This window comes from Papio anubis, chromosome 3 (genome assembly GCF_008728515.1).
Source record: "Papio anubis isolate 15944 chromosome 3, Panubis1.0, whole genome shotgun sequence".
Taxonomy (NCBI): domain Eukaryota; kingdom Metazoa; phylum Chordata; class Mammalia; order Primates; family Cercopithecidae; genus Papio; species Papio anubis.
In genome coordinates this window covers 131,396,819-131,418,267 of record NC_044978.1, presented here as the reverse complement: position 1 = coordinate 131,418,267, position 21,449 = coordinate 131,396,819, and the positions used below count along the sequence as shown (strand labels likewise).

The following is a 21,449-nucleotide window of genomic DNA, read 5'->3' as shown; positions in this document are numbered from 1 at the left end:
AGGCAGGAGAATGGTGTGAACCTGGGAGGCAGAGCTTGCAGTGAGCCGAGAGTGCGCCACTGCATTCCAGGCTGGGAAACAGAGTGAGACTCTGTCTCAAAAACAAACACGTAAAAAAGTATCTAGAGGCCAGGCATGGTGGCTCACACCTGTAATCCCAGCAGTTTGGAAGGCCAAGGCAGGTGGATCACCTGAGGTCGGGAGTGGGAGACTAGCCTGGCCAAAATTGCAAAACCCCATCTCTACTAAAAATACAAAACTTAGCCAGGCATGGTGGTGTGCACCTGTGGTCCCAGCTACTTGGGAGGCTGAGGCAGGAGAATCGCTTGAACCCAGGAGGCGGAGGTTGCAGTGAGCTGAGATCATGCCACTGCACTTCAGCCTGAGCGATAGAGCAAGACTCCCTTAAAAATAAAAAAATCTAGGGAATAAAAGTTCAATTACCCTCCAAAATACTACTCAAATGGTATTCACTGCCCCATTATTGAGAAATATATTTAAATATCTTTCCTTAATAATTTACAAAAGAATTGTATGAAAAAGCTGAAGACTAAAAGAAAAGCATGATTCTGTAGTACCCTCCACAGTAGGTGTGATTACAACATAAGGGGATGAATTTTGAACAAACTTGTCAGAAAGTATATGCTTCTTTCAGTTTCCCAGGGGGGAGGTGCACTGTATCAGTAATGTTGCTCATATCACAAATGAGGACACTTCTGAGACCCCGTAAGGCTTGGATAAGTGATTCTCAAATGGGTGTTAAAATGAACCACAGGTAAAACGGAGCCCTCCCTAAGGAGAGAGAACCAGGACCTCCAGCCCAATGTATAATTTGAAACAAAAGCATATTAAAGATTAATATTCTTAATTATTATTAATATTAATGTCACAGGATCATTGAGTGTCACTTTTTCCAGCCACAAACCTCTATGGTCAGTGGTGCCTTTGCCCAAGTTTTGCTCAGGCCCACTGGGCTTGGTAGGCTACACTCAGCTCATGCTACCAGCTTGGACCTCATGCCTTCCAAGGGCCAGCTAGGCACGGAGTGGTGAAGGGTGTGTGACTGAGTGAGTGTGGGGTCCAGCTACTGTGCACAGCCAGACACGCTGGCTACAGTGGGGCGGGCAGCTCCAGGTGCCAGCACAGGCACTAGCTTCCTGTGAAATTGTGACCAAACCAGGAGTACTGTAAGCAGCTTCCACAGCTGGCATTGGGGAATGCGGTAGCACCCAGAAGCTTCGAGATGCCGGGAACCACAGAGACCCAAAGAAGGAGTCACAGCCCTGGCTCAGGGAGCTCCTAGGTCTGGGATCTCTGAAGGGTCACAGCTCTTCTCTCTGTCTCTCTTCCCTCCTTCTCATCGCCTGCAACACAGTGAGCAAGGGATGTGTTTCAGCCCTGCAATTTGGCAGGTCCTGAGTTCTTGTCCCACGTCCAGGAAGAAGGAGGCATGTAGTCAAGCAGAGGGTGAGCAAGGTGAAGAGGTGCTTTATTGAGTGACAGAGCAGCTCAGAGGAGACCCACAGTGGGTAGCTCCTCTCCACAGGCAACAGGCAGGTTCATCCCAACATCTGTTCAGCTCTTAGCAGAGAAGAAACCCACAGTGGGTAGCTCCTCTCAGCAGGCAGGTTGTCCCAACGTCTGCCCAAATCTGGCTGAGTCCAGGGTTTCTATGGGCTTCAGAGGGGAGGAGGTATGTGCTAATTGGTCCATGGATGGCCATGGGTGGGTCCATATAAAGCACCATAAGTTCTCACTCTGGTCCACAGAACTGGCAACATGGCCCCCAGGCCTCAGACCATCTGTGGCCTGAAGGTAGGGTTTCACCAGCGACCCGCCCCTTTCCACCCAGGAGCCTATCTGCCTCCTGCCAACATTAACCTGCTCTCCACAGTGCCCACAGTGCCCAGGTCGTTCATGCCGAGGGGTACCTACAGGTTAGCATCAAGCTGTACCTTCAGCACCTGCTCCACCTGCCTCCCATGCTCATCAGCACCCAAAGTCTGGAGGGGACCAAGGTGGCAGGGGGCTGGCCTGTCAGCACTGCCCCAAGCATGCACACATCTTGGCAGGCTGTGATAGCACCGGGGCTGGGCCTGAACTTTGCTCCAAAATCAGAACAGGTGCCGGTAGTGGGGAGAGACCAGGCAGCAAGAGCACGCACTTCTGAGTCTGCTGAAGCATGGGGGCTTCCTGGGCCCCTGAGAGTGCAGAGATGCCCAGGTCCCCAGCTGCAGCTGGGCAGCTGCAGTTATGGGGGCTCCTGCCTGCTCCTGGCCCCCAAGAGAACAGGGATGCACAGGTCCAGAGCCGTGGCTGGGCAGCCACAGCTGCACTCGGAAGCACAAGACTCCAGCCCTGCCAACTCAGAAAGGGGATGGGGCTTCTGCCTGTTTCAGCTCCTGCCAGCTCCATGAAGCACACAGCCCCACTCACGCCTCCCTCGCTGTAGCCAGTGTGATGGCAGTGGCCACTCCAGACAGGCCCCCACTGCCATTAATATCCAAATACATATTTAAACTAATTAGAATTAATTTTGTTTATTCATTTTTAATAATATTAAAGGAAAGCATGAAATTTTTTTAAAAAGTTTAATCAAAATGGCCATGTGTTAAATCTGCTAAATAGTCAATCCCAACCTGTAATGTTAAAACTCAGTTTTTCTCCAATGGTGTATGCTAATAAACATAATTTAGTAGTATATTATAAATATTATTTAGGCTAATTTCAATGAAATAATTTAGTATTATAAATCAGATTGCTAGCCAGGCATGGTGGCTCATGTCTGTAATCCCAGCACTTTGGGGGGCTGAAGTGGGCAGATCACTTGAGGTCAGGAATTTGAGACCAGCCTGGCCAACATGGTGAAACTCCATAAATACAAAAATTAGGTGGGCATGTTAGCTCCCACCTGTAATCCCTGTTACTCCAGAGGCTGAGGCAAGAGAATCACTCAAACCTGGAAGGAGGAGGTTGCAGTGAGCCGCGATCACACCACTGTACTCCAGTCTGGGCAACAGAGTGAGACTACATCTCAAAAATAATAATAAAATAAGAAGTAAAATAAATTAGATTGCTTACACAAAGGTATGTAACACTTTTTTTTTTTTTTTTTTTTTTTTTAGAGTTTCACTCTTTTCACCCAGGCTGGAGTGCTGTGTCGCAGTCTCAGCTCACTGCAAACTCCACCTCCTGGGTTCAAGTGATTCTCCTGCCTCAGCCTCCCAAGTAGCTGGGATTGCAGGCACCCGCCACCCTCCCAGCTAATTTTGTGTTTTTAGTAGAGATGGAGTTTCACCAGGTTGGCCAGGCTGGTCTCAAACTCCTGACCTCAGGTGATTTGCCCGCCTTGGCCTCCTAAAGTGCTGGGATTACAGGCATGAGCCACTGTGCCTAGCCAACACGTTTTTAAACACGTTGAGATGGATAATACTAAAATTGCGGTTGTTGATTGGAGTGATATACAACAAATGTGTAGTTATTTATTGGATAATCTCATCATTAGAGCTCTGAGCATATTACTACTTGTAATAAATAGAAGAAAGTTCTTCATCACAGGTTTTAATTTTTTCTTAAAGTGGTATTATAGTTATTAATTTTCTAGGAAGTTATCATTGAAACATATGACATGTAATTTGGAAAAGTTATATCCAAACCCATATTTCAAGAACTTTCTCATCATATCTTCGATTCAAAAATAAAGATCCTATGAAAAGACCTCTTCTCTGTGTGGCTCTTCCTGAATACTTGGGCAGCTTCCACAGCTATGGACACCAAAGCAAAAAGTGGGCAACAGCCGGGTCATTTTACATGTTGGATTGATGTGACTTAGAGTGCGGAGAGACTTGGGTGGGAGCAGAGGAGTCCTAAAGAAAACTGCCCATTATCCTAAATATTTACTGGATATTTATCTATTGATCATCTTTGTGGTTTTCTATTTGTTGGTTGGTTGGCTGGTTTTATGTTTGTTTTTTGAGGTTTTTTTTCTGTTTTCTCCAGATTCTAAGGTCTACTGACAAAATGAGTGTTCGGCTGAAAGAGGCCAACTAATATCCATTTAAGCTGGGTCTTCTCTAGTCTTTACAAATCCAGGGACATCTTAGAGGCCAAAAAAAAGGGAGAGGGGAGGGACATTTCAAGAGTATAACCTCAGAGTCAGAGAGACCTAGATTCCCATATTATGAACCATAGAACATTTGACAAATTACAGGCATACCTTGTTTTACAGCACTTGATTTTATTGCATTTCACAGATATTGTGCTTTTTACAAATTGAAGCTTTATGGTAACCCTTCATTGAGCAAGTCCATCTACACAATTTTCCTAAAGCTCGCTTCATGTCTCTGTGTCATATTTTGGTAATTCTCACAATATTTCAAACCTTTTCATTATTATTATATCTGTTAAGATGATCTGTGATCAGTGATCTTTGATGTTACTATTGTAATTGTTTTAGGACACCAAAAACCGCATATCTGAATAAAACAGCAAACTGAATCAATAAGCATCAAGTGTCTGACTGCTCCACCAACAGGTTGTCTCCCTATAACCCTCTCACCCGCTCCCCATAATCAGGCCTCCTGTTTCCTGACACCCAGCAATATTCAAGTTAGGCCAATTAATAACCCTACAGTGGTCTCTGAGTGTTCAAGTGAAAAGAAGACTCAAATGTGTTTCATGTTAAATCAAAAGCTAGAAATGATTAAACTTAAGGCATGTTGAAAGCCAAGACAGGCTGAAAGCTAGGCCTCTTGCATCTACAGTTAGCCAAGTTGTGAATGCAAAGGAAACTTTACTGAAAGAAATTAAAAGTTCTATGCCAATGAACACACAAATGATAAGAAAGTGAAACAGCCTTATTGTTGATATGAAGAAAGTTTTAGTCTGGATAAATCTAACCAGCCACAAAATTCCCTTCAACCAAAGCCTAATCCAGTTCAAGACCCAACTCTCTTTAATTCTATGAAGGCTGAGAGAGGTGAGGAAGCTGCAGAAGAAAAGTTTGAAGCTAGTGGAAACTGGTTCCTGAGGTTTAAGGAAAGAAGTCATCTCCATCAGATAAACAAGTGCAAGGTAAACCGGTTTCTTGAGATGGAATCTACTTCTAGTGAAGATGCCAGGAAGATATTTAAATGAAAACAAGGATTTAGAATATTCCATAAACTTAGTTTATAAAACAGCAGTAGGGTTTGAGAGCATTGACTCCAATTTTGAAAGTACTACTTTGAATTTATAGATTCATTATTGAAAAAAAAAAGGGTCATTGCACACAAGCTAATGGCTAAATTTCTCCAGCTCTAAAATTCAGATTTCCGAGTCAAACTGTGAAGTCTTCTATCTCAGGATGACAAGAAAACTATGGGAAATACCACTGTTAGCAGGTGTGGCAATCATTTCTGTATAATTTTCCTCAGTATTCTTTAGAGTGAAAGTGAGCATTCTGCACTGGCCTGTGTAATTGCTAAGTGTCACGGTGGTCTTTCATTCCTAATCTGCTGGGATACTACAGAGTCAGCCTTACAAATACAGGCCTCTTACTGATGACTGATTAACATATAGTAATGGCTGTCATTCACTAAGTATGTTTGTATGCAAGACGTGCTTTTATATATCTCATTTACTCTTGTGCCTTTTACTCTTAGGAATGACTCTGTGCTTTATATATATCTCATTTACTCTTCAGAGCAACCAAGCTGCTGTTACATCCATTTTACAGATGAGGTAACTGAGACCTCAGGAGAGGTTAAGTAATTAACCAAATACCACATAGCTCATTAAAAACTTGGTAGGAATTCAAACGCCTTTTTTTTTTTTTTTTAACTATTATACTTTAAGTTCTAGGGTACATGTGCACAACACGCAGGTTTATTAAATAGTATATATGTGCCATGTTGGTGTGCTACACCCATTAACTCATCATTTACATTAGGTATATCTCCTAATGCTATCCCTCCCTTCTACCCCCTCCCCACAATAGCACCTGGGTGTGTGATGTTCCCCTTCCTGTGTCCAAGTGACCTCATTGTTCAATTCCCACCTGTGAGTGAGAACATGTCAAACGCCTTCTTTTAGCAGCTGCAATCTATTGCCTGCTAATTAAGGTATTTATCTAATTGTATGAAAGGGAAGTGTTATTAATGTTGTGATTCAAAATCAGGAGTTTTGATCTTTTTGAATTTATCTAATGGTTCAGAACTGATAAGCTTTTCTTTGTTGCCCTACGGAAAAAGAAGAAGGCTAATTGCTCTGGCTGGGACTCCCATTTAAAAAAAAAAAAAAAAGGCTGGTGATGACAGCCTAGGTTTAAATTCAACTCTACATTTATACTATGACCTCAAGTGGTTTGCTTAATTTCTCTTAATTCTTTATTTCTTCATTCATATAATATAGATTTCTATTGAACCTACTGCTTAATGTTATTGAGAAGATAAAATGAAATGTGTTATGTGAAGCACTTAGCATATGCCTGGACATAGCAAGTGTTCAAGACATTGATGAAAGATCCCTATTCTTCTGGTTCAAGTTAGCGTTTTTGAACACTAAAAAAGAAAGAAAGAAAGAAAGACCCCTTTATCCTCATCTTTTTTTTTTTTTAAATACTGTTTCAACTTCTGGGAAGGCAGCATGAAATTAAGATGTCCCACACAGGTTGGGTGCGGTGGCTCACACCTGTAATCCCAGCACTTTGGGAGGCCAAGGCCGGTGGATCAGTTGAGCCCATGAGTTCAAGACCAGCCTCTATCAGGGTAGGGAGACCCTGCCTCTACCAAAAATACAAAAATTCGCTAGTCTCATAATCCAGTCTCAAAATAAATAGATAAAAATTTTTTAAAAAACAGATGTCCCAAGTACAAAATATTTTAAACCCTGCCAATGAAAAATATTTTTTAAAACCACAAATACATAAAATCACATAACTGTCAGATTAGAAGCTAATCTGTGTTCTGTGAACAATTTTAATTGTAAACATCTAGTGTGCTGTTCACAAAATCATTCACGTTACAACCATCATTCACAAGACTATTCACATCACTCACATTCTATTAGTGTTAATTAAAATTTACATAGAGTTGAATAGTTGATAAAGCAATGTGGTTTCTATTAACTCGTTTGAACTTCACAAGAATCCTGTAGGGTAAGTATTAGTTATCTCAATTTTACAAATTAAGAAACATGTTCAGAGAGATGAAGTCACACACACATAAGGGATTCAGGTATGACTGCTTCCAAATGCTGTGTTCTTTCCCTTAACCAATGAAACCTTTATCAACTGTAGGTTAAAACTACCAAGTTTTTTTTAAATTAATAGAACGGAATGAGAAATAGTATAGCCAGGCTGCGTGCGATGGCTCACGCCTGTAATCCCAGCACTTTCGGAGACCCAGGCAGGTGGAACACAAGATCAAGAGATTGAGACCATCCTGGCCAATATGGTGAAACCCCGTGTATTGTATTAACAATACAAAAATTAGCTGGGTGTGGTGGCACATTCCTGTAGTCCCAGCTACTCGGGAGGCTGAGGCAGGAGAATCACTCGAACCTGGGAGGTGGCGGTTGCAGTGAGCCAATATTTCGCCACTGCACTCCAGCCTGCAGACAGAGTGAGACTCCTTCTCAAAAAAAAAAAAGAAAAGAAAAAGAAATAGCATAGCCAGAGCCTCAATATATGAAAGTCAACATAGTTGAAACACTTCTTATACTAGATCACCATGTAAGATGTGTAATTTATTCCTGTAGGTGTTGAACAAAAAAAATTGATAAACACTGACCATATGTGTAGCCCCAGTTACACTTTTACTCGCTGTATAGACTTTAAAGTTGATCTAACAGATTTATTCATTTATAGTACAGGGGTATAAATATATCCTTATTCTACTTTTCTTCTCTATTTCCTAGGAGGCGTTTCAAAATCAAATGAAATAATATATGTGGAAAAACACTTGGTAAACTTTCTATACAAGTGTTTCGTAAATTTGGATTTGGAGGCTATCCAAAAAACGTTGTAGATGATATTCTGAATTCAAAGAATTCCACAATAGAGCTCACATTTGTGAGGCTGCCACTATCCCTTCATCCCCTATAACAACATATGGCTGCTTAAGTAAGAGGGACCATCGAGTATGAACTATTTGTGAACTTCGATTTTTTTTGTGATCTTTCTGGCTCTTCAATATAAAAGTTGACCATTGGCACACAACGAAGTCTCTTCCCAAGCACTGGCGTGTCTTGCGCAAAACCCACATTCAATGTCTGTGAAAAATGAATTGGAAAAAATTGCATACAATACCATTATTAAGCTCTTACTGCACACAAGCCCTAGTTAGGTCTTTTCTTCCCTTAATCAATCTCTAGAGTTTTTTCAAGTCACCAGTTAACATATACTGAACACCCATTTATATAGGCTACAAAACGAAATGTTACATAGGTAATCTCTAGGCTAAATGATTTGCTATTTATTTATTCACTTGAATAAAGATAAAATTCCTAAAGTACAATATATATTTTTTCTTTTCAAACTCTGATAGGTCAAGTGAAAAATGATTATTCAAATATACTCTTCTTTCTTGTGGAAACAATCCCTTTAATACGGTAATAATTTTTCCAGGCGCTTGATTATAGCTGTCCTTGAACAGACAAAATTTCCCGTCTTCAGAAATCGTGCTTAGTTCAAACTAAAATGTGATGTAGCGTAATTTTTCAGCTGGAAGCAGAACGCTTGGTCTTTTCAAGATCCTTTAAGATAGGAATCTACATTTGCATCCTCTATCTAGTTTTTGTTTTTTTAAGACAAAGTCTGGCCTTTTCACCCAGGTTGGAGTGCAGCGGCACGATCTTATCTTCGCGCACTGTAGCCTCGACCTCCTGGGCTCAAGCTATTCTCGTGCCTCAGTCTCGAGTAGCTGGAACTATATGCACGCGCCACTACTCCTGGCTAATTACCAAAAAAATAAAAAAATAGGAGACTAGGGGTCTCCCTATGTTGTTCGGGCTGATCTCGAACTCCTGGGGTCAAGCGATTCTCCCTCCAGGGCTTCGCAAAGTGCCAGGATTACAGACGAAAGCCGCCACGCCCAGCGGCACCCCTATCTAGTGATAAGCAACCTTCAACTTTGAAAGAAGCATCTGGCTTGCGGATACTGTCGGTTATCCTTGGAATTTATCCAGTTTAGGAAAACAAGTGAGCAGCTAACCCTCCACTGCCGGCTCACGACACCGGGAGAAAGTGGGTAAAAGATAGTCGCGGCCACACATCGCTTGGGGGCTGCGCGAAGCAGAACTAGGAAGCTTTGCTCGGGTCTGGACTTCGTCCCTCCCAGATCTCTGAGCGAGCAAGCACTGCAGCCCGAGCCAATGGCGAAAGACCAATAAAGCCCAGCCCAGCGGAAGGAACGGTTTCGGAGTTGTTTTTCTTTGATAGGGGAGCTCTTCCTTGCTCTCGCCCCTACTCTTTCTGGTGTTAGATCGAGCAACCCTCTAAAAGCAGTTTAGAGTGGTTGGAAAAGACACACCAAACGCTCAAGCAACAAAAAGGATGAAATTCCTTCTGGACCTCCTCCTGCTTCTCCCCTTACTCATCGTCTGCTGCCTAGAGTCCTTCGTGAAGCTTTTTATTCCTAAGAGGAGAAAATCAGTCGCCGGCGAAATCGTGCTAATTACAGGAGCTGGGCATGGAATTGGGAGACTGACTGCCTATGAATTTGCTAAACTTAAAAGCAAGCTGGTTCTCTGGGATATAAATAAGGTAACAGTGCTTACTATGTTTTACTTTCTGGTTCCTTTAATCTGTGGACATGTCTGCATTTTGCTGGCAACCACCCTTTACCGCATCTCTGTAAAGCAGGGAGGAAAAAAAAAATTAGTATTGCCATTTTGCAGATAGGAGGGCATGAATTAATATGTTGTATGATCACATGATAAACAAACCTAGAGGTTATAAGAGTCCCAGTTACTGCCCCGTTGTAAATTGATCCCCATTTTTGCCCTAAGGATAACTCATAATTTTCTCCTGAACCTGATTTCATTGATCCCTCTATTTTAAACATAGGGAAAAAGTAATCGTTTTAGCTATATATTAAAAGAGTAAGAAGCTTGTACCTATTAAGAGAAAGTCCTAACCTACTTGCTGTTAATGAGATAAGTGGTTTAAAAGATTATACTCAACAGAAAACAATGCTACATTGCCATAGTTATTGCCAAGAGTAATTTTCTGGGAGGCTGAGGTGGGAGGTTGCTTGAGCCTGGGAGGTGGAGGCTGCAGTGTAAACACCCCACTGCACTCCAGCCTGGGTGACAGAGTGAGACCCTGTCTCAAGTTTTTTTAAAAAGCATTTTTTATTGGCTCACGCCTCTAATCCCAGCACTTTGGGAAGCCCGAGGAGGACGCATCACGAGGTCAGGAGATCGAGACCATCCTGGCTAACACAGTGAAACCCAGTCTCTATTAAAAATACAAAAAATTAGCCTGGCGTGGTGACAGGCGCCTGTAGTCCCAGCTACTCGGGAGGCTGAGGCGGGAGAATGGCGTGATCCTGGGAAGCAGAGCTTGCACTGAGCCGAGATTGGGCCACTGCACTCCAGCCTGGGGGACAGAGCGAGACTCCGTCTCAAAAAAAAAAAAAAAAAAAAAGCATTTTTTCACGTTTGACCTGTGATACTGAAGGAGTGGCGGGAAAGCATCTTTTAGTAAAAACAATAAATAGAAAAAAAACTTTCAGTGTAATTTTTTATCCAGGACAAGTTTATGTGTAGCTTAGGGAAGAGGACCTAGACTCTAACCTTTTATTTGACCTTTGGTAGATGAACCAAAGGGGTTTCTATAAGATACCTGGTGGCCTGAAACATTATCCATTACACACTAGTTGACATGCAATGCTGTAAATAATAATTCAAAGGATGTGAAGTTAAATGAGAGTTAACCCAGTGAGTGGCTGATTAAGACAGCAATCAACAAATACTGTCCACTGCTTAGACATTAGGGACAGAGTGACAAACAGAAAATAAGGTTCCATGACCTCAGTCTAGTAGGGAAAATGGACATTAAGTAACTACAAGTGCAGGCTGGATGCGGTGGCTCACACTTTTAATACCAGCACTTTTGGAGGCCGAGGCGGGCAGATCACCTGAGGTCATGAGTTCGAGACCAGCCTGGCTGACATGGTGAAACCCCATTTCTACTAAAAATACAAAAAGTTAGTTGAGCATGGTGGCATGCGCTTGTAATCCCAGCTACTCAGGAGGCTGAGGCAGGAGAATTGCTTGAATTTGAGAGGCGGAGGTTGCAGTGAGCCAAGATTGCGCCATTGTGCTCCAGCTTGGGCAACAAGAGCGAAACTGCGTCTCAAAAATAAATAAATAAATAAAATAAAATAAATAAATAAAAAATAAGTAATTACAAGTGCAATGAAAAATACAACCTAGGCCCAGCCTGGACCAGCATGGTCAAGATCTGGCATGGTGATATAGTCAGACACATCTGAGTTCTTATTTTTTAATTGGGTAACTTACTCAACTTTTCCACAGCTTTAGTTCCTTTTCTCCAAAATGGATAAAATAACAATACCTACCTCAAAAGGCTGGGAGTGTGATAAGAGATAATGCACACAAAGCATTTAGCACAGTAGCTGGTATAAGGTAAACACTGGAGTGTTAGTTCTTACTATTCCTTGACAAAGTAGTGGTTTAAGCTAAAATTTAAATATATGTAAGAGTTAGTTAGGTTAATGACTTCCAATGTCCAGTGCTAGTTTGTACAAAATTTTCTCTGATCTTCAGTGACATGTATTTATCCAACAAATGTTTATTGAGCATCTATTATCTGTTAGGCACTGTTCTAATGCAGAACTGAGGATATAGCACTGAGGAAGACATGAGCCTTATGAGCTAGGGGCAGTATGCCACACTGTATAATAAAATGTTTAATTGTTAGATGGTGTTAAGCATAAAGAAAAAAATAAAAGGTGAAAGCAGATTAAAGACTGTATATGGTGGGGAGGGTAGGAGGGGAGTGTTGACTTTACAGAGGTGGCCAGAAAGGCCCCACTGAAATGGAGATAATTGAGTCAACATCAGAAGAAGCTGAGAGCACAGTGAGTCCTGCAGGGAAGCATCAGCAAATACAAAGCCTGGCATAGACTGAGGGAAGGGAGAGAAGCACAAGAAAGGTCTAGATCTACTCTGTGCAACACATGGTAAGTAGTAACCCCTAACCTCTTGTGGCTCTTGAGCCTTTGAAAATGTGGCCAGTCTGAATTGAGATGGACTGTGGGTGGAAATACACACTGGATTTTGCAGACTTAGTATGAAGAAAAGAATGTAGAATTTTGTGTTAAGAATTTTTATATCGATTACATGTTGAAATGATAATTACTTAGATATATTGGATTAAATAAAATATACCACTAGATTTTTTTTTTTTTTGATGTGACTACTGGAAAGATTGAAATTATGTACGTGGCTTGCATTATATTTCTATGAGACAGTACTGGTCTAGAGATTTAGGGGGCTGGAGTTGCAGATGATAAAATTTCCTGTACTTTGGCTTTTTACTCTGGGGAGTCAATGAAGGGTTTTGAGGGTAATTCCTATTGAAGAGGATCCTCCGGCTGCTGGGCTTAGAAGAGATGTAAGAGGAGAAAAGATGGAAGGAGCAAGTAAAGTAAGAGACTACTGTGATAATCCAGGCATGAGATGACATTATGGGGACTGTTGGACCAGGTTGGGAGCAGCAGAAATTGGGAGTAATGGTCAGAAAAATTGAGGACAATGTAGTGAGTTTTTATGAAGTTAAATTAGTTTAATTTAAATAATCTATCTTTTATTTTGAGATTATATCCTTCCTACTTTTTTGTGGGTAAAATATGTATTTGTTAATGAAATTACAATGATAACATATGAGGGTCATTTTGTTAGTTTTGAGGGTCCTTATTTGGCCAAAAGTTTGGCAATCTTAGTTCAGTATACACACCTTACTCTATTTTTCTTGCCGTTTTATAGATTTGAAATTATAGAAATCTAAGAACCACTAAACCTGATTGGGGAAGGACAGGGTGGGAGTTTGGAGCAGTCCAGGTAGCAGAAACTGGAGATGTGAAGCTCTTGGGCTGGTGAATACCTGGAGAATGAGGAAGAAAGTGGAGTGGTGTTTGATTGTTATGAGATCTAGCTGGAAGGGCAGGGAGGGGTCAAACGGAGGGCCCTTTCACCTAGAGTACAAAGACAATCCCTTAGATTAGTCCATGTAATGAGGATAGCAATGTCCACATGTACCAAATGTTAATTTAGGGAAGAATTAATGGTGGTGTCAGCTTTGTTGTTCCACTGAGACTGATACTGGGAATTATTCATTCTGCTTTATGATAATCTATCACTTCTTGACTATTCTCATTCCCATGCCTGGTTAGAATAGTTTGTAGCCAGGCATGGTGGCATGCTCCGGTAGCCCCAGCTACTCAGGAGGCTGAAGCAGCAGGATTGCTTGAGGCCAGGAGTTCTGGACTGTGGTGCGCTCTGCATGTCCGCATAAGTTCACAATCAGTATGGTAACCTCCTGGCAGTGGGCATGAAGGAGATCAAGTTGTCCAAGGAGGGGTGAACCCGCCCAGGTTGGAAAAGGAACAGATCAGAGCTCCGGTGCTGTTCAGTAGTGGGATGAGGCCTGTGAATAGCCACTGCACTCAACCTGGGCAACAGAGAGACCCTTTCTCCTAAAATACTAGTTTGGAAAGAAAAATTTACAGTAAGTGGTATGCATATAGTGTATGCTCAAAGACTATTTATTGAATGAAAAACTGAATTAATGAATAACTGAAAAATTAATGGGAGGAATTTAAAAATTTTTAGTAATCAAGAAAATGGGTGTAAAGGTCTTAGTTGTAGAATAGACAAACATATTTGAAAAACCAAGGGAAATCTTGAAGAGTTATGAGCAATTGTACTGTGCTGCAAAACATTTTAAAGGAAGAATTCATTTTTTCCTGAAGATCTGCTTATTTTTTATTTCTTACTAACTATCTACAGGGCATTTTCCAGAATTTTTTCTGGAGGAATTCAGAACTTAAATTTGTTGCACTGGCAAAGCACGGTGGCTCACACTTGTAATCCCAGCACTTTGGGAGGCCGAGATGGGTGGATCACTTGAGGCCAGGAGTTCAAGACCAGCCTGGGCAACATGGTAAAACCCCATTTCTCCTAAGAATATAAAAATTAGACAAGTATGGTGGCGCATGCCTGTAATCCCAGCTACTAGGGAGGCTGAGGCAGGAGAATCACTTGAACCGGGGAGGCAGAGGCTGCAGTGAGCTGAGATCGCATGACTGCACTCCAGGCTGGGTAACAGAGTGAGACTCCATCTCAGGAAAAAAAAAAAAAAAAAAAGTTGCACAATTCAGAAGGTGTGGAAAGCAGACCAACCTAAATGAGGAAGACCAAGTAAACAGGGCAAAAGTGAGACAGCAGATGTGAAAGAAGGGTATCTTTGCCTCCACATAGTAGAGTGGTGGTTAGTCACTTGGTGGTTACAGAAAGCCAATCAGTAATAAGCAAATCTCCGAAAACAGAATAAATGGGAAATAAATTTTTATTTTAAAATTTGTTCATGTAGGGAAATATATTTGTTCAAAAAAGAGAAGACCCAATCAATACAATATACTTTTTTTTTTTTTTTTGAGATGGAGTCTTGCACTATTGCCCAGGCTGGAGGACAGTGGTAAAATCTCGGCTTGTTGCAACCTCTGCCTCCCCGGTGCAAGCGATTCTCCTGCCTCAGCCTCCCAAGTAGCTAGGATTACAGGTGCCCACCACCACACCCAGCTAATTTTTTATATTTTTAGTAGAGGCAGGATTTCACTGTATTGGCCAGGCTGTTCCCAAACTCCCGACCTTGTGATTTGCCCGCCTCAGCCTCCCAAAGTGCTGGGATTACAGGTGTAAGCCACTGTGCCTGGCCAGTACAATATACTTTTAAAAAACTTTTTAAAATGTGGTAAAATATATGACATAACACACCATTTTAACCATTTATGAGTGTACAGTTTAGTGGCCTTAAGTACATTTACCTCATTATGCAGTGATCTCTTCTATTTCTCTCCAGAAATTTTTTGTCTCTTCCCAAGCTGAAACTCTACCCATTAAAATGATATATCTCCCCAGCCCTCTCTCTCCCCAGGGCCTGGCAACAATCATTCTATTTTCTGTCTCTATGAATATGATACTCTGGGTACTTCATGTAAGTACACTCATATGGTATTTGTGTCTGGCTTATTTCATTTGCCATAATGTTCTCAAGGTTGACATGTAGCATGTGTCAGAAATTCATTCCATTTTAAGACTGAATAATATTCTATCATATGTGTATACAACATTAATAAAATGTACTTGTAAAAAGAAATGCCAAAAGCTGCTGGTAAAGTATAGGAGAGCAAAATAAAGTTTACCTGAGATGTTGATGTCCCTTGAGGAATAAGCGTTCCTCATGAGAGTATACTACAGTTTGTGAGGGAGATTTCAGTAAAAGAAAAATATCGGGGGAACCCACTCCCAATATTTCTTTTTTTTTTTTTTTTTTTTGAGACGGAGTCTCGCGCTGTGTCACCCAGGCTGGAGTGCAGTGGCGCGATCTCGGCTCACTGCAAGCTCCGCCTCCCAGGTTCAGGCCATTCTCCTGCCTCAGCCTCCGAGTAGCTGGGACTACAGGCGCCCGCCACCACGCCCGGCTAGTTTTTTGTATTTTTAGTAGAGACGGGGTTTCACCATGTTAGCCAGGATGGTCTCGATCTCCTGACCTCGTGATCCGCCCGCCTCGGCCTCCCAAAGTGCTGGGATTACAGGCTTGAGCCACCGCGCCCGGCCCACTCCCAATATTTCAATGTAGGTTCTTTCTATTTTCCATAAGTGTCGGCCAGCTGAGAAATAAAGAGAGACAGTATAAAGAGAGGAATTTTACAGCTGGGCCACCAGGAGTGACATCACATATCAAAATTAGCTAATTTTTGATCAATGCCCTGTTGAGAATTCCACATTTCGGTGAAATTGGCTTACCAATCATTAACAAAATGAGCTGTTTGAATAGGTTGATGTAATGCCACTCCGGCAGTGGTGGCCAGTGCAGTGACTGTAATTAGGCCCATGATCACAGCGATTAAAGTGAAAACAAATCTCTTAGATCTTTTGAGAATTCGTTGTAACACTTCATTAATTAAATGTACTGAAGGGGAAGAATCCCAAGGTCTGGGTAGAGTTACCAGTATCCAGATTCCTTCTCAAGCTCAAAGCAACATTACACTTTTCCTGGAGTCAAAACGGGAGTTAACGAAAGTGTATAAATGACAATTAATGCATTGGACAGTTTGATTATTTGTCCAATTTTGATATTTCCCACTAACAGCATGTAAGAAGGCTTAACACAACTCTGTACAGGAATAGTCAGGCTGGAGGTAAACAGAGCAGAAGGTTTGAATCTACGTTGATACTGAGGGAGAGGAGCGGTGGTGGCAACACCTGATGTTCTCTGCCGTAAAGAAGCAATCCCAGGTGCCCAGGGATGCCAAAGAGGCAGAGGGTCATACCTGGGTCGAGAAGAATTATCATAATGCCAATCAGAGTCCCATAAAAGATGATGGGCATCATAAAGAGGAAGAGGGTACAAAGGGGATTTATCATGGGGTTCAGAATCATGGATGTGAGAGGCGGTAGTGGGGACAATAGACAGAAAAGTTTCCCCTTCCCATACTCGCAGTCTGGATGTGGCAATAGCCAATTTCCAAAGTTCTGGGTGTTCTGGGCTCAGTATGGGGAATATCATATGAGGCTTCAGGGAGGCGGGGGCGAGTAATGCCCTTTTCTTCCCATTTTAAGGGAAAGAATGAGCTGAACCTCCTATGCAAAGTAGGATGATGATCCTCATCCTCCCAATAAGAAATAAAAAAGTAGCCTCCAGGCATTCCCTTCCACCAGAGGAGCAATTGTTTTTCAAATAGCCCTTTGGTGCCCAGTCTATTACTAAACCATATGAGTCATGTTTTAATACTACTGCATGTGAGTTAATGCGATCTTCCCAAATTAAAGTTTTAGATGGACCCTCAAAATTTTTAGAACATGGTTTTCCTACAGGTTTATATTGAAAGTAATCGGGTATCTCCTATTACTCCCCTTTTCGTTTGTCTTAAAGGAGAAAGTGAGAGGCTGGAGCCCAAATGTCCCCATTCCCTTGTGGCTAATCTCTCCAGAAGATAAGCAGCCCAGACTTGAGTTTCCAGATGGATACAACCAAGTGCATGTCCGAGGCACAGAGGAGGGTATTTATAACCCATAGTAACATTGAATGCAGTGCCTTCTTCTCCTGGCTGAGCAGGGCAATGGTCATCTGTAGCTCCAGACATCCACACACTATCATTAGTATAGACTTCTGCAGGAGCATCCACCCAGGTGAGAGATCGAATAAGTGCAGGAAAAGGCACATAAGCTCAATAAGGATAATTTTGTGTAGCAGGTAAATCAATTTGAGGGGAAACTGGTGAGACAGAATGTATAATGAGGAGAATTATTAAATAAAACTTATTGTAAGCAAGATCCAGTGGTGAAGGAGGAAGAGAAGAACCAGGGGATGTTGTTTTCAGGCTAATAGAAATGGTGAGATTTTTAGGTTCGTAAGGAGAAAAAGGAAGGTAATTAGAAGTGAAATTAGTTAGAGGGGTCTCTGTTGCCATTAGGGAGGATTGAACCAGACCCATTTTGATTTGGCGTGCCAGTTTTTGAGGAGTCGGCACAGATCTCACCAGGTATGAGGGTGGTCTCTGACATGGACATCTTTTCCCTGTGGTTTTCATTGTCAGTATTCACATGAAGTTTAAGTCTTCTAGTGGGCACCCAGATAGGGGATTGATGATCTCCTGGCAAAACACAAGCATACCCTCTTCCCCATGTTATAATTGTTCTGGGTTACCAGGTAGTGGTCTGGGAATTAAAGGCAAAGAATTAGGTAGTAAATTTAGAGGAATGGAACTACAGAGATCGACCGCCCCACCCCCTACTGTGGAGGTGGATAAGCATTGTACTGAGACAAAAGAAGAGTCTGGGACCCATCTGGGTTGACTGTAGGGAAATTTGTTTGTGCTGGGGGCTGTGTTGGGACTCCTTAAAGCGGAAATATAACATTGGTCTGAGTCTGAGGTGTCCCATTTGATATTGGGGCCTGGGACTGGCCCTGCTTCCCGTTTCCCTGGTTCTGTGGCAAGGGGTTTCCATCTATATCAGACTTAGAGCGGCAAGTACTTGGGCTATGTTTACCTTCACGACAACGAGGGCAAACAGTAGCAGGAGCATTTGGCCGTGTTTGTTGAGCCGGCTTGGCCACTTTTAAGTTTTTAACAGTGCAATTTTTTTGAGTGTTACCAAGTTCACCACAATTAAAGCAGGCTCCAAGAAAATAATCAGTCGAGCCAGTTTGATTGCCATCCTTCATGGCCCGTGCCCACAGAATAGCTTTGTGAGTCTCTAATCCAAAGCCTTCACAAGCTTTAATATATGCAGGCAACACCTCATAATCAGGTAAATTTTGTCGTTGGACGGAACACATGGCCATTTTACTCATGGTTCGCATTCTCAAAAGCTAACATACGAAGGAGAATACCTTGAGTGTGTTCATCAGAGAGAGAATTTTGAACAGCATCTTGTAATTTAGCCAAAAAATCAGATTATAATTCACTGTGACCCTGTTTAACAGTAGTAAAAGAAACAGGAACTTGGCCTGGGGCACATAATTTATCCAAAGCTCTCACTCATACATACCTTTTTTTACTTGTTCCCTGGTGAGAGCATCAAAGCCTAATTGGGTAGTAGTGTTAGAGTGATGATCAGAGCCTGTGAGCTGAGCCTGAGTAATTAGAATGCCATCAGCCCGATTTAGCTGAACCTCCAGACGGGCCTCCTCTGACCACCAGGTACAGAATTGTAAATGCTGAGATGAAATTAGAAGAGCTTTTGCCAAAAGGTCCCAGTCTAAAGGAAGCAAAATGACCTCAGTACAAAGAGTCTGTAAATCCATTTTAACATATGGAGAAGTAGGATCATGCTGAGCACAAGCATCCTTGAATTCTTTTAAAAAGGTAAAATTAAGCAGCACATATCAATGCACTTATACCCCTTGAGCATTAGGAGGTTCCAGCGTGACTGGATAATCCCACACCTCTAATCGGCTTGTTTCTTTGTTTTGGCATAAGGAACGTTGCATGGAAGTTTCAACAACAGGCACATGAGACAGAGTTAGCATAGAAGTGACAGGAAAAGTATGTGTAGATAAGGGAAACTGAGGTTGAGGAGGTCAGACCAGTATGAGAGCATGAGAAAGGGGCATTAGGGGAGCAGAAGAGGCAGAAGTATACTGGTGATTATTGTCCCAATCCTGTGCAGCCAGAGTGGCAGGGCATCCGTGCGTGAAGAAGGGTACAGAGAAGAAAGTTGAGTGGGTGGCAAAGTGACCGGTTGAGGGACTGAAATGACAGGAGGGTGAGGGGCTGAGGTAGATGGGGGAGGGCCTGCAGAATTACAGGTAAATTGTAGTTTGGTCCCAGAGCCATTAGATGGCTCTGGAGGCAAAGACTGCAAAGATTTGGAGAGGGAAGAGTTAGCATAGATACCGTCCCGGGCTGTCCGAGTTGGGTCCGCGGTAGCTACAAGTACCGGCTCTTCATGAAAAGAAATAAGATCACAGGGGGTGACATTAAGCCAGAGTCACCAGAGTTAGATATTGAATTCTCAACATTGTCAGGTGGGGGAGGAGTAGACGAAGGGAGAGGCTGAGCAGATAACGAAGGCCAAATGGGACAGGAAAGCTGAAGAAGAGGTAGTGGGTCGCCAGATTCAGAAAATTGTGGTAACTGCAGGGGGTCACGGGATTGGTATGTCATTAGGACAGCACGTACCAAGGCCCAATCACCCCAGTGATGGGAACATTATTTCCTGTCGGGACCAGTTTCCAGAATTTTGTACCAACACAATCCTATAGTTCCAGGAAACCAAGGACAGTGTTCCTTCACTGCCCTGAATAGGGTGACCATATTTTCCATGGGCACTCGCACTCCCCCCGTTTTAACAGGAGTTTAATATAGCAGAGATAAGCATAATGTTTAGACAGCACGTGACCCAAAGTTACCCCAGACAATACACAGACAATTCACCAATCGTCAGGGAGCTGAACAAGCATTTCTGTGAACTGGACCGATGAATGTTTCTCCACACCTACCAAAGGGAATTGGGTTCCCACATGCTTAGGAAAAAGAAAACCATGTTGGCATGCCAGATATCGGGGGAACCCGCCCCCAATATTTCAACGTAGTTTCTTTCTATTTTCTATAAGTGTTGGCTGGCTCAGAAATAAAGAGAGACTGTATAAAGAGAGGAATTTTACAGCTGGGCCACCAGGGGTGACCACATATTGGTAGGACCGTGATGCCCACCTGAGCTGCAAAACCAGCAAGTTTTTATTAAGAGTTTCAGGCCGGGCGCAGTGGCTCACGCCTGTAATCCCAGCACTTTGGGAGGCTGAGGTGGGCAGATCACGAGGTCAGGAGATCGAGACACGGTGAAACCCAGTCTCTACTAAAAATACAAAAAATTAGCCAGGCATGGTGAAGGGCGCCTGTAGTCCCAGCTACTCGGGAGGCTGAGGCAGGAGAATGACGTGAACCTGGGAGGCGGAGCTTGCAGTGAGCCAAGATCACGCCACTGCGTTCCAGCCTGGGCCACAGAGCCAGACTCCGTCTCAAAAAAAAAAAAAAAAAAAAAAAAACGGTTTCAAAAGGGGAGGGGCTGTAAGAACAGGGAGTAGGTACTAAGATCACATGCTTCAAAGAGCAAATGGCAGAACTACTGATAAGGATCTATGTTCAGCAGTGCACGTATTGTCTTGATAAACATCTTAAACAACAGAAAACACGGTTTGAGAGCAGAGAATCCATCTGGCCACAAATTTACCAAGGTGTGGTTTTTCCCCATCCTAATAAGCCTGAGGGTACTGCAGGAGACCAGGGCATATCTCAGTCCTTATCTCAACCGCCTAGGACAGACATTCCCACAGCAGCCATTTATAGACCTCCCCTAAGGAACACATTCCTTTCCCAGGGTATTAATGTTAATATTGCTTGCTAGCAAAAGAATTTAGTGATGTCTCTCCTACTTGCACGTTGTTTATAGGCTCTCTGCAAGAAGAAAAATATAGCTCTTTTTGCCTGACCCTGCAGGCAGTCAGACCTTATGATTGTCTTCCCTTGTTCCCTAAAAATCGCTGTTATTCTGCTCTTTTTCAGGGTGCACTGATTTCATATTGTTCAAACATACATGTTTTATAATTAATTTGTACAGTTAACACAATTGTTACAGTGGTCCTGAGGTGATGTACATCCTCAACTTACGAAGATAACAAAATTAAGAGATTACAGGCATAAGAAATTACAGAA

General features: G+C 42.5%; 1 protein-coding gene across 1 annotated transcript in view; it reads left to right on the top strand.

Moving 5' to 3' along the window:
• The first annotated feature begins 9,058 nt into the window (after positions 1-9,058).
• HSD17B11 (hydroxysteroid 17-beta dehydrogenase 11) overlaps positions 9,059-21,449 on the top strand; it is a 62,812-nt gene continuing 50,421 nt past the window's right edge. The window contains exon 1 of the mRNA XM_003898939.3: positions 9,059-9,742. Within this exon, the coding sequence (XP_003898988.3) occupies positions 9,533-9,742 (210 nt within the window). The 5' untranslated portion in view covers positions 9,059-9,532. The remainder of the gene's footprint in view (positions 9,743-21,449) is intronic.